The 13,073-nt window shown below is 37.8% G+C and overlaps 1 protein-coding gene across 1 annotated transcript in view; it reads left to right on the forward strand.

Moving 5' to 3' along the window:
* ADGRV1 (adhesion G protein-coupled receptor V1) overlaps positions 1 to 13,073 on the forward strand; it is a 394,890-nt gene that overhangs the window by 16,963 nt on the left and 364,854 nt on the right. Inside the window, exons 5-10 of the mRNA XM_054177896.1 lie at positions 285 to 389; positions 1,745 to 1,858; positions 6,058 to 6,623; positions 7,384 to 7,654; positions 8,426 to 8,755; positions 12,574 to 12,750. Of these exons, the coding sequence (XP_054033871.1) occupies positions 285 to 389; positions 1,745 to 1,858; positions 6,058 to 6,623; positions 7,384 to 7,654; positions 8,426 to 8,755; positions 12,574 to 12,750 (1,563 nt within the window). The remainder of the gene's footprint in view (positions 1 to 284; positions 390 to 1,744; positions 1,859 to 6,057; positions 6,624 to 7,383; positions 7,655 to 8,425; positions 8,756 to 12,573; positions 12,751 to 13,073) is intronic.

A 13,073-nucleotide genomic window follows, 5' to 3' on the forward strand; every position in this document is an offset into this window, starting at 1 on the left:
TGCCAGTGTTGTGTGTATACTGACTATGTTAATTCACACTAAAACACCCCCAAAAGTAACACTCAACATGCATAACTTATGATAATTTTTTAAATCTGGAATCTTTCAAGCTTTTCATTAGCTGAACTAATTGGTTGCTAGGAAATGTATGCCATCAGTGGACTGGTTTGCAGATTGGATTAACTTGTCTGTGGGAGTTTGGTTATTTCTATGGCAACAGTTTCTTCCTTCTGCTGTGATATTTGATCTGTGCCTGATTGCCTGTCCCTTTTCTTCCTCATTAGTCTGCCTTAATCACAGTGAATGAGCCCAGGGGCAGAAATGAATTTGTGCCTCTCACTCTAATTAGGGAGAGGGGAACCTACGGGACAGTCATCGTGACTTTTGAGGTGAGTTTACCAGAAAGGCTTCATCCCTTTGTCTGTTGGATAAAGCTGTGAGGCCATAGTCATAACTTGCTGAAGTGTTTATGAAAGTAAAATAGAGGCAAAATACCTATGTCTGCATTTGCTTTGTAAAATGTCAAAGTGCACCTGTCAAATGGAAAATACCTAATTTGAAGAAAAATTGAGAGATAGTAGAGAAAACTAAGTATTCTCTTGTAGGAAGATATTTGAGGCAGCATTAGTTGGCATTATTGGAAAACTGTGTGTTAAGTGCATTAAGAACGTCTTATTTAATAGTTCTTCAAAATTGATTTGTATTTTGTGAATAAACATCTGAGTCTTTAATACTTTTGCCAAATTAGAATGTGCAAGTACCAGTATTTATAGAACTTTATTGAACCCTGCAGTCTGAATTCCCAGAAGCTTAAACCTTTCATAATAATTATTCATGTTGAATATTTAGGCTGTTATTTATGTGCTTGATTTTAAAGTGATATAGTTACTGCTTTTATTGCATTGTTGTTTTTTCTTACTTTGCTTTGATTCTACTATATATTTTAAAATGACATGTGAAATCTTTCATTTGGACATTTGTTTATGCATTGTCAGTTCTTCTTACATGTTATCAAAGTTTAGCCTGGACCTCAAAATCTCTGAAGATTTCTGCTGGATTGTATTGCATGCTAAATACAGCATATATAGTTAATATACAGAATTAGATTTTCTGTGTAATTTGTTGTAGATCTGCTTGGTTTGGACCTTGTTTGAAGGTCAAAAAAATTTTACTGTTTCCATGATCCATGTCTCAGTGTAGTTTATATGTATATGTTGAAGAAAAATTACAAGATTTTCTAAAAAAACCCCCCAAAACCAAACATATTACCTGTACGAGTCTTCCTAGTCTCTTAGGTTTCAGTAATAACTTTAATTCCCTTAATGTCACATATCAAGACAGAGAAGACACAAAACCAATAACTGCTATTATTTTGTCTTGGAACTTACTATGAAATACTACTGATATAAATCAGGATGCATATTCTTCATATTAGATTCACTTATGCATCAGTAGATACCAAAGAGTCCACACAGGCCTGTATGGATGTAGTTTTCTTCCTCTATTATAATTATACACATAATTTCTTTAGAGTGCTTACTCTGACATACTCCATCTGCCAAAACAGAGCAGATTTTCACAACCCAATGTGTGTGCCTGTGAGTTGGAGATGACTGAACAGACACTCATTTGTTATGCATGTCACACTCTGTGTATTGACCACACACACTCTGTGTATTGTACTTCTACTGTATTTGTATTACTGTTTTATATATTTCTTATGTTAAAAATCAATTCTTTGCAGATAGAAGATGGACCAAACCCAGCTGAAGAAGACTTCAGTCCAGCTAGGGGAAATATTACATTTACCCCTGGGAGATCAGTGCTGATTTATAATTTAACACTGCTGGATGATCAGGTAGGAGCAAGATGACTTCATTTTGGGTTTTGGATATGTATGTTAGATGCTGCTATGGAGAGACTTAGAATAATAAATTACCAAAAATGTTTGGTTCAAATAAGGTTAGAGTTGCTTCTGCTTAGTAAAATGATGTTAAATTTTGGCTCTGTGGGCTCTCATTTTTACTCCTAGTGCTTCCTCTGTAATTCTCATCAGTGACTGTTTTTAGTTACTAAACATATCCTGTCCACTATGACTAGACTTTTTTTGGTTCCTTTGCAGTAAATCTGTAAATAATCAGGAAAGCATTGTATTTGTCTTCAGATGGAACATAGAGGGCCTTGTATGGCCAAGGGTGATGTTTTTAACCTAGATGCAGGTTTATCTACTAGACTAGCCTTTCTGTATTTAACTTGTCTCTATATTTGTTTTTAAATACGCTCTGCTTTTCACTACCAGTCAGCCTTGGAAATTCAGTCTATGTCTGCATGATGAACTGAGTATGTCTTTTTGTTGTTGTTGTCTTTATTAGTTGTTTAGGCAAAAGGAACCTAATCCTAATGTTGCTTACAGGATGCATTTTTCATTCCATCCTCAGTGGTGACTGTGCAGCTCCTCTGCCTTCAGTTAACACTGCATGAGAATCCAGTTCACTTTTAGTTAACTTGATTTTCACTCTTGTGAGCAGCAGGCATGTTGCTTGCTACTAAAGACAGAATGTAACATGTTGAATACTGACAAGGAAAAGACAGACTGAAAAAAATAAATTGTATGGTTTTATATATGTATCTTTCATGTTTTAAAGCACTTAAAGATAAGAGTCCTAAAAGAAACAATCTTATGAAGGGCATGAACACTTAGGGATAATTACAGATTTTTGATTGTTAGATTAGTCTGTGAAAAAAAAATTATATGTTGTGAGCCTTTCTCTGTCAGAAAAAGCAGAAACAAATTTTTTAACTTTTGAGCTTGTGGTTTTCATTTTGCTTACACTTTCCTGTTTTATTTAAAAAAAAAAAATTATAATGGAGATGAGAGGGAAAATGGAGGCACCAAAATAAGTAAATATGCTAAGGAGTAACAAAAAAGAAGGTTCACAAGAAAATATTACTAGCCAAAAAGTGTCTGTCTCAGAAGCGAGCAACTTCAAAGCAAGGTTTTTGTTGTTGTTTTTCGTTGTTGTTGTGTTTATTTTCCATATTTCTGTTATTTATAAGAAGTGGGTTTGCACATCAGTGCTGGTATTGAAAGTGCTGGTATTGAATTGAAAGAGAGTGTGCCAGACTGGTGTACAGAAACCTCTCTTTGAGTGTAGATGATGTTTCTGTGACATAGAAAGAAATCATTAGACTTTTGAGGAGGATGTGATTACTTATTTTTATTTTCCTACTGAGAAATTCTCAGAGTTCTGTTTCTGAATGTTTGATCTATGCAAGGTTGGTTAGTCTACTCAATAGAAGTCTACAGGCATAAGTGAAAGGTTAATTTTGGTTAAAACCCCCTTTGTTTATGTTGATATTGATGGAATTTACAACCATTCAATGTTGCTCTTAGAACTTAGTTTGAGCTTTTAGAATCTGAACTTAGGAAAAACATCCAAACAAGTGTTTTTCTGAACTGGCTATTCCTTTTCCCCCAGAAATGAGAGGACTGCAGATCTGATCTCCACAGCATTACATTTGTGGTGATTTTATTGTACACATTTCCTTTTCTTTTGATGAGGAATAATGGAAACTGTTAAAAGAAAATGAAAGAGGCAAGGCAGCACCAGAGAAAGCTTTATTCTGTTGTCTTTGACGTTTGACTTTTTTTTGTTACTGGTCAGTCATAATGCCTTTATGAACTTCAGAATGTCCCATTTATATGAGACACTAAGATAATAAACTTGCCGCAGTGGATCGATACATTTTGGCTGGCTTTTAAATGTGACATTTTATGGTGCAAAATGGTTTATTAATTAGTGAACTAAATTAAACATAAATTGGTGTCTATTGGTGACTGAAAGGTTCCAGATCTCACATTGCAAAAAACCTCCCTACATCAGTCACCAACATTGTGCAAGTTTAAGTGCCACAAGCCAAACAAGGGACAGAATTAGCATCAGCTATAAAGGCAGTTGTATGCCCACTCTCTTAGCCCTCGAAAAGGATCTGAGGGTGGCCAATTAACAAATGAGTGTGAAAGAGAAGAACTATTGGACAGCAAGGTTTTCAGAACTTTCTTAGCTCAGTAAACAAAAGTTCATTAAAAGGATTTGTCAACTTTCTAAAAGAGTATTACCATTAGCCAAAAATAAGTAATTCTGTCCTGTAGCTCCTCTCAGAAGCAAATAGTACTGGTTTCTAGGAGTGCACAGCAAGACTGAGAATGCACAGATCATAATACTTTTTATAAGATTATTTTTTCCCCTATATGTATCAATAAAATAATAGTGTTTTTTCATCTAAATAAAGCAAATCAAGATTTGAGGAATAAAGTGTAGTGATACAAAGCAAAAATTCTCAGCCTCATGTTCTGTAATTGTGATGTATAAGCCATTCATTTTTGAGTGCTGCATCAGGTACTGAAGCAGAAATAGTTAAAACTAAAAATTAGTTTTAAACAGCTCTTTTGTGACAATATCAAAGCCTAATTAATAACTGTGGTAGGTTGAGAGAGGGCTTAGCTCTCCCTCCTCCACAGAGTAAGAAACCACAGCTAACTCAGTCGAAGAGCAAGCTATATATTTACAAGCATATATGGAAAACAGGTTATATATAACACAATATATACAGGTATTTATAATATATACACAGAAATACACAGCAAAGACAAATAACACAACAAAAATCCCTCCCCGAGGGAGGGATCCCCTCTTTGGAACCCCCTCTCTCCCCCCCTACCTCCCTTTTTCCCCAAAAAGGGGTTAGAGAGAGAGAAAGGCAAGTTATAAGGAAAAGAGTTGTTAGCAAGCTTCAAAAGCCCATGCAGGATTAGTGTTTGCTTATCTGAAGGCCAAGTCCAGCAGTTCGCAGAAGAAGCAGGCAGGGAGAACAGGCTGAAACACCAAACTCCCCCAACTCCCAAACCGAACTGAACTGAGGAAAAAAAAAAATTCCAACTGCTTTACAATCTAAAGCTGCATTTTTGTTTATCAACCAATGAAATTAGTTTAGAATATCAGAATGTTTTGGTTCTAGTACCGAAAACATTAGCCAGTGTGTTCCAGCAGTGTTGGTTCTTAAAGGCACAGCCTCAAACGACCACAATAACTAAGCATCAGAAAGCATTTTCTCAACTCTTTGATGGAATTTTTCTCTGGGGATGTGAGTGTGTCTGAATATAGAAAATGTTCCTTTTCCACTTACATAGGAATGGATGGGCCAAGGTGGGTGGTGTCCATAAATTGTCCCTGTAGTTCCTCAGGCATGCATAGAGGTGAATCACAGAATCAACCAGGTTGGAAAAGACCTCAGAGATTATGAAGTCCAATCTATTACCTAATACCTAATACCTCATGACAACTAAACCATGGCTCCAGTCTTTTTTTGGCAGCGACAGTGACTCCACCAACTCAGGCAGCACCTATTCCACTGCCCAATTACTCTTTCTGTGAAGAACTTTCTCCTCACCTTGAGCCTAAACTTCCCCTGGCACAGCATGAGACTGTGTCCTCTTGTTCTGTTACTGGTTGCCTGGGAGAAGAGACCAACCTCCACCTGTCGACAACCTTCTTTTAGGTAGTTGTAGAGAGCAATAAGGTCTCCCCTGAGCCTCCTCTTCTCCAGGCTAAACAACCCCAGGCTCTTCTCATAGGACTTGTGCTCCAGACCCCTCAGAAGCCTTGCTGCCCTTCTCTGGACACGTTCAGGTATCTCAATGACCTTAAATTCAGCAGCCCATAACTGGACACAGTACTCAAGGTGCTGGGTACAGGGCAGAATGACTTCCCTGCTCCTGCTGGCCACACTATTTCTGATCCAGGCCAGGATGCCATTGGCTTACCTGGCCACCTGGGCACACTGCTGTCTCATGTTCAGCCTACTGTCAATCAGTACTCCCAGGTCCCTTTCTGCCTGGTTGCTCTTCAGCCACTCTGACCCCAGCCTGTAGGGCTGCATGGGGTTATTGTGGCCAAAGTGCAGCACCCAGCGCTTGGACTTGCTAAATGCCATCACGTTGGACCATGTTTGAACTGTGACTTATACCCAGTTGCTAATACTATATTTTTTCCCCAGGTACCTGAAAATGATGAATTGTTTGTTGTTTATCTGAGGAGCGTGGAAGGAGGGGCTGAAATCAACACTACAAGAAACTCTGTTCAGATTAATATTAGGAAAAATGACAGTCCTGTGCGTTTTGTTCAGAGTGCTTACATGGTGCCTGAGGAAGTTGGTGTGCTAACAATTCAAGTGGTTCGTGGTAGGGATGTCAGTGGAAAATTAATTGGTCCTGATGAACATGAAGTCTCTGTCAATTACGCCATTGTAACTGGGGATACAACAGCACATGCACAGCTTAATGTAGACTTCCTAGATCTACAGCCAAATACAACCATTGTTTTCCCACCTCTAGTTCATGAAACTTACATAAAATTTAAGATACTCGATGATGCCATACCAGAAATTGCTGAGACCTTTCAGATTATGCTCCTTAAGGACACTCTGCAAGGAGATGCTGTTTTGGTTAATCCATCCGTTGTTCATGTCACCATCCAACCAAATGATAAACCCTATGGAGTACTATCAATCAACAGTATCCTGTTTGCTCAGACTGTTATCATTGATGAAGACCAGATTTCAAGGTACTGCAGATCTTCAAATCTAACATCTAATCAGTTTAACAGATTTGTTTGGCATTGTTAAGCATTCTTTGGGCTTAATTGAAAATACAAAAGTCACTAATGAAAATGTAATGTAGGAGTCAACTGTGTCAACTATATCTACAAAGATCTCAGGGAAGTGGGAGTGTCTCCTTACACAGGAAGTACTTCATACAAAACCATTCACATTTCAGTCCAGAGACAAATATTGCATTCAGATTCTTACTTAAATTACCATGCCTGGCAACTGTATTATGATGTAATATATAAAATCATGTAGAAAATGGATTAAGGTTTTCTGAAATTTGACATGTAATTCTTCAGACAAATGTGAAACATGTCAAGTCTCTTTGGAAGTGTCTTTACTGTAAACAAAATAAGTTCTAACAGGCTAGGTCCTAACAGTTCTAAAAGCAGGCCACTCAGGAGTACTACAAACTCCTTCTTTGAGGCTATGCAGGGAGAAAATTAGAAGGGCCAAAGCCCAGCTTGAAATTAATCTATGATTCTATGAAATATTTTTATAGACATTATGGAGAGCTTATGAGTAAGCACTCTCAGAAGAGTCTTACATATGTGTTCTGATTTCACAAACTGTGAGCCCCTACTCAAATAGCAGTTGCAGTAGTTAACATTTATTCCACTTAAGATAGAGTAGCTGTTTCAGGGAACTGATACTTAAGTAAGACAATGTTAATGATCATTTTATATTGTGAGGGTTTATTTTCTTTCAAAACCATAGGTTTGAAGGGATCACAGTTGTGAGAAATGGTGGAACACATGGAAATGTTTCTGTCACCTGGGTTATAATCCGGAATAGCAGTGATCCCTCACCTGTGACTGCAGACCTCACTCCAGAGACTGGGGAGATATGTTTTGCTCAAGGAGAGATGCTGGTAAAACTTCCTCTGAACATTATTGATGATGATGTACCCGAAGAGGCGGAGCCCTACCTCCTGAAACTCTTAGCTCATACAATACAGGGAGGTGCAGAAGTCAGTGAACCATCAGAGGTAAGTTTGCTTTGGGGATTCTTTGCAGAATGTAACAATAAGTAATGATTGTGTGGCTAAACTGTCTAAAGGATTTGGTCTTGAAATCAAACCAATTAATCCTTAATTCTATCTGACCTGTAGCCATATCCAATGGATTTGGTTTAGTGTAGTATATAAAGCTAGACTTCTAAAATGTGGTATTGTCTTTGATAATTCCCAATTTACATAGCATTGCATAAATGCTGTCTTGAGTAACTGCTTGCTATGAGAAGGCTGGCAAGTTATTTTCACTTGCTTATTTGCTGTCTTAATGATTATTGGAGTGTTTTACACAGAGGAGCAGCTTCAGAGGAGGAGTTGGTGATTAAAACCATAACCTCTGAACTGTTTAATAAAGGGTGGCTGGCGTGGCTGATGGTTTTGTGACTCAAGTCCCTACTTTGTCTTCCTCAGAAACAGTTGGAATGGACCTTGTGAATAAAACGAATTTTTTCACAATCAGAAACATTTTAAAATTATTGACTTTGGCTGCTGAACCAAAAAATCAGTTATGCAGAGCTCATTCTGGCACACAGATGATGCATAGTGGGAAAGTTGCCACCGCCACTGTTGTGGTGCCTGTGCACAAAGAATACTTTGGGGCTGTCAATCTGATTTCTTTCTTGAGTGCCAATTCACTAAGGAGAAAAATGTATGGTGACAGTCAGGACATGCTTTTGTGAAAGCAAGAAAACTATGTTATAGAGCAGCTGTGGCATGGAGTAAGTGATGCTGTTTTCTGTTTTACAGCTTCTGTTTTACATTCAGGACAGTGATGATGTTTATGGCCTGATAAAATTTCATCCTTTGGAAAGTCAGAAGATTGAAAGCAATCCGGCAGGACGCTTTTTATCCCTGAGTTTTGCAAGGGAGGGAGGAACAGTTGGAGATGTGCAGTTGGTTTATACTGCTCTGTATATTCCAGCTGGAGAGCTGGATCCTGCAAGAGCAAAAGATGGCATTCTAAATATGTCTGGAAGAAGCATTCTCATGTTTCCAGAAGGAAAATCACAAGATACTTTAAATATACCAATAAGAAATGATGCATTTCTTCAAAATGGTGCTCATTTTCTCGTACAGGTATCTCAGTTTTGGGGTATTTTTTTCAGCCTGCATTATAGAAAGGCTATTTAGTACTGGCTCCATCCCTTTTAGTTTAATTAAAATGCTCCTACTTCTAAAAAAAAAAAAAAAAAGGAAAAAAGCAATTAGCTCTGTAGCTAAGAAAACTCTTAGAGACAATTTCTATAAATATGGCATTAAAAGCTTTATTCCTAATAGTTCTTTACTAAAGAAAAAAAAAAACAAACAGAAATGCAGAACATACTGGTTGAACAGGTTTCAGGTAGTAATCACAGAATTTGACAAAGTAAGATCAATGTTGCAGAAGTTAGTCAACTTTTGAAGTATGTTTTTCTGTCTACCCCTTGGCTTTCAGTTTAACCAAACTGAGGTTCTTAAAATTAGATCACAGACAATGCATGGTAAATTATAAACATTACAAGCAAGTAAATATGCATTTAAAAAGTTAAACTTAGACTGTATTTCATTTATATCTTAAGTTTGACCAGAGAACTTAAGCAGTTTTCCCTGTACAAGCCCATTTAAGTGTTTTCCATTTTTCTTCCTGTATATGTGAGAAGGGAATTTCTGCCATTGCTAATTAAAAGTGGCTGGAAAAATTCACTAAAATTGTGGTTTGGACAGAAAGCAGGATTTTCAATCAAAATATTTAAAGAACATACACTTTCCAATGAAGGTGTTCAGTTTTTACTGGAGAAACCAAAGTTGCTTACATTTTAGAAAGTTACTGTTCAGATAAACTGCTGTGGAAGATCTGGGCATTGTATTCAGTATTTGTGGTACTTATTTTCACATCTGCAGTGAAGACAACCCCATAGTCTGTTTCCTGTGATGAACTATTGCCACTCTGGTCATCTGGAATGATGTAGCCCAGGCAGAAATTTTGATGCACAGACTAAAGGATGAGTCAGTGCGTTAAAAGCACAAATCACAGAGGCATTTCTTAATTCACATATTTACAGGTTGCATTGGGTTGGAATGGGCCTTCAAAGTTCATCTTGTCCAACCCTCTGCAGTCTGCAGGGACACCTCCAATTATATCAGACTGCCTAGGGCCACGTAAGTCTGATCTTGCATGTCTATAGGGATGAGGCCTCACCCACATCCCTGGGCAACCTCTTCCAGCATTTTATCACTCTCATAATAAAGACCTTCCTCCAGCCTAAATCTACTCTGTTCCAGTTTCAAACCACTGCCTGTTGTCCTACAGTCCTTTCCCAGCCTTCCTGTAGGTCTCTTTCAGATACTGAAATGTAGCTCTAAGGTCGCCCTGGAGCCTTCTCTTCCCCAGGATAAACAGCCCCAATTCTTTCAGCCTGTCCCCATAGGGGAGGTGCTGCAATTCTGTGGTCATCTTTGTGGCTGTCCTCTGGACCTGCTCCAGCAGGTCCATGTCTCTCTTGTGCTGGTCCCGTAGCTGGACATAGTACTCCAAGTGTGGTCCCACTGGAGGAGAGTTTCTTTGTGATCTTTCCACTTTAAGTCAGATGTCTTTAAAGTTTTCAGATGATCTTGATGTTAGATTCACCAGATTTTGTCTATAAATTAATGGTCTACTGACAATGATTTAATTACCTGGGACCTTGAAAGGACTTTCTCACTCCACCTCCTCCTACACACATTCACTTAATAAGACCCACAAACCAGCAAACAAAAACCCCCAAACCAAACCAAAGAAAAACACCCCACCAACAAACAAAACCAGATAAACAAACCAAACCAACAAAATGCTGCCAGAACTACATAATTGGTTTTACTAGTATGCAAATTATTTTTTTTTTGCATTCACAGCCAGATAAGGATTGCATTCTGGAGTATTACAATAGGTTAGTGTGTTTTACATCTGCAAGAGATCTGAAAGATCTACAGAAGAATCGAAATAGGCAGTTCCAAGCCTCTTTTAAATGATGCATTATAAATAAAGAGAACTAAGGACGAGACACACATAAGTATTTCAGACTGCAGGCACTTTGCCTGGCTTTTCAAACTGAGGATTCCAGGGAGGCGGGGGGTGAATGTTCTGTACTTTCTCCATGAACCATAAAAATCTTTTTGTTTGAATAACCAAAATCAGAGGGGCTTTCCAGCACAAATAATTCATTTAGAGAAGGAAGAAAAATACCCCTATTTATCACTATGACAATCCCTCTACATTGTGAATAAATGATAATCTCAGTGAACATGTTTAGAATGAGAAGATTATGCAGAGCTTGTACTGGGCACAATAAAGCATCAGCTCAGAAATCGTAGGAGTGGAGGAGGAAGTGAAGCTTAAACACAGCTAGAGAATAGATGGAGGAACTGGAAAAGTGAGATTAACATTCTTCAGTGACATCTTCAATTAAATAACCAGCTGTAGTCTGAGGTGCAACTAATTTAATAAACTGATGGACATGATTACTCAACTCACAATGCATTCTTTTTTCTTGATACGCTTTAAAAAGAAACACCGAACTCACAAACATATTCCCTTGATTCTTCATCAGTTAATACTTTAATCTCAAAGTTACAATCTCAAAGTTACTGTACAGGATAAGAAGCACTGAGCACTGTGAAATTTTTCAGTTGTGTAGTATTTCAGAAACTTTACTGAGCCAACAAGCACACCGTGATCCACCTGCACACTGTTAATCGCATGATCAGGGTCTGCTCCAAAAGAAAGCTTAGAAAAGAAGTGAAACAAACAATCCCACCATCTGTTCCTCTGACTCAATAACTAGCTGGTGTGGTTCAGAATCAATTACTGAATACAATATGAATGAATAAAACATTTCCATCTATCATCAAACAAACGCTTCATGAATGTTTTTGTGTGTTACTCAAGCAACGGTAGAACAAAGTATGATACAGCCCATGTGTTCTATATAGATTAATGTGCTAAGAAGTAAAGTGCTTTTAAAAATCATCAGTTTAAATGATGATTCGTGATCAGTATATGGATTTAAATAAGGCCACTTTCCCGTGCTCCAGTAAAACCTTACTAAATGACAAGATCTGATAACTCCTAGCAACCACCGAGTCGTCCAGTGGGAGCTAAAAGGTAGTTGCTATTGTGTGGTTCATACAGCAGTGCAAAGTTTGCAGAAGTATATGCAAATCAGTTATGGAAATACTTATTATAATGATTCATGTTGACAGAATCATGGCATAAATTACCTTTGAAGGAAATATTCAAACAGGCCAGTCCTGCTTTCCCTGCTGCTGTCAGTGCTGCTGTGTTTAGTGAGTAACATGTCCCACTCAATGTAAATGTTTTCCTAGTTCTTAGTATAAATAAACCATCAGAAATATGGTGAGACTACAGTTTTGAAATACTGCACCGGTTTGCAGTTTTAAATGCACTTTCTAATGGATTAGTTACTATAAATAGAGAAGTCCTTAAGTTCTATGAGAGGGGAAAGAAGATTGAATCATCTTTGGCTTCATCACAGGTTGTAAATCATTATAGTTCCAGTGTCTCCAGCAGATTTGATCAATGCATGGCACAGAAAATGGAGTTAGGACAGTAGCTTGGCCCACTTGTCAAATCAATGCTGTTGTGATTCATAGATGTAGCAGAGAATTGGCCAGTCTGTAAGGTTCTTTCTCCCTTTATATAGACTTAACTGTGTCCACAAACATGATTTGTCTACAGGGATACCATGCTACTGACAAATCTTATCAATATCCATTTCTTTGGCACTTCTACTAAGAGAAATTTGTTCAGGAGATACATTGCTCCCTGCATATGAAATTTACTCTGAAATGTCAGAATTGTTCTGACTTGGTGCTAAGGTTTCTTATTTCTATTTTTCTTTTCTTACTTTTTCATACAGCTGGAAAAAGTTGAGCTGGTGAATAGAATTCCTCTAGTCCCACCTCTGAGTCCTAGATTAGGTGAGATTCGAAATATTTCTCTGAGGATTACTCCAGATATTGCAAATGGAGAAATAGGCTTTACTAGCAACCTTCCAATTATTCTTTCTGAGCCAGAAGATTCCCCTGCTACAGTGGTAAGTCAACATTTTTGTATTTTTTCTTTAACATAGAATATGTACTAGGAGAACATAAAGCTTGCTATGTTTAGTGTAACATTTGAAAGTTAATGTGAGGATAAACCTCACTCTGAGTTCTGCGTGATCCTAAATATCCCTCTGCTTTAAAAAAAAAAAAAGGGGTGGGGGGGAAGGTAGTGCAAAAATAAAGTCTGAAATAATATGTTAGTCATTATCACAAGAAAGAGGTTGATCTTTCCCTTCTCTGCAAGCATCTAAAACCGTTTAAGCTTTGATGCTGACATGGGAAAAAGAAGATGCTGCAGACATCCAGTGGAGAG

The sequence above is a fragment of the Dryobates pubescens genome, chromosome Z (genome assembly GCF_014839835.1).
Source record: "Dryobates pubescens isolate bDryPub1 chromosome Z, bDryPub1.pri, whole genome shotgun sequence".
NCBI lineage: Eukaryota > Metazoa > Chordata > Aves > Piciformes > Picidae > Dryobates > Dryobates pubescens.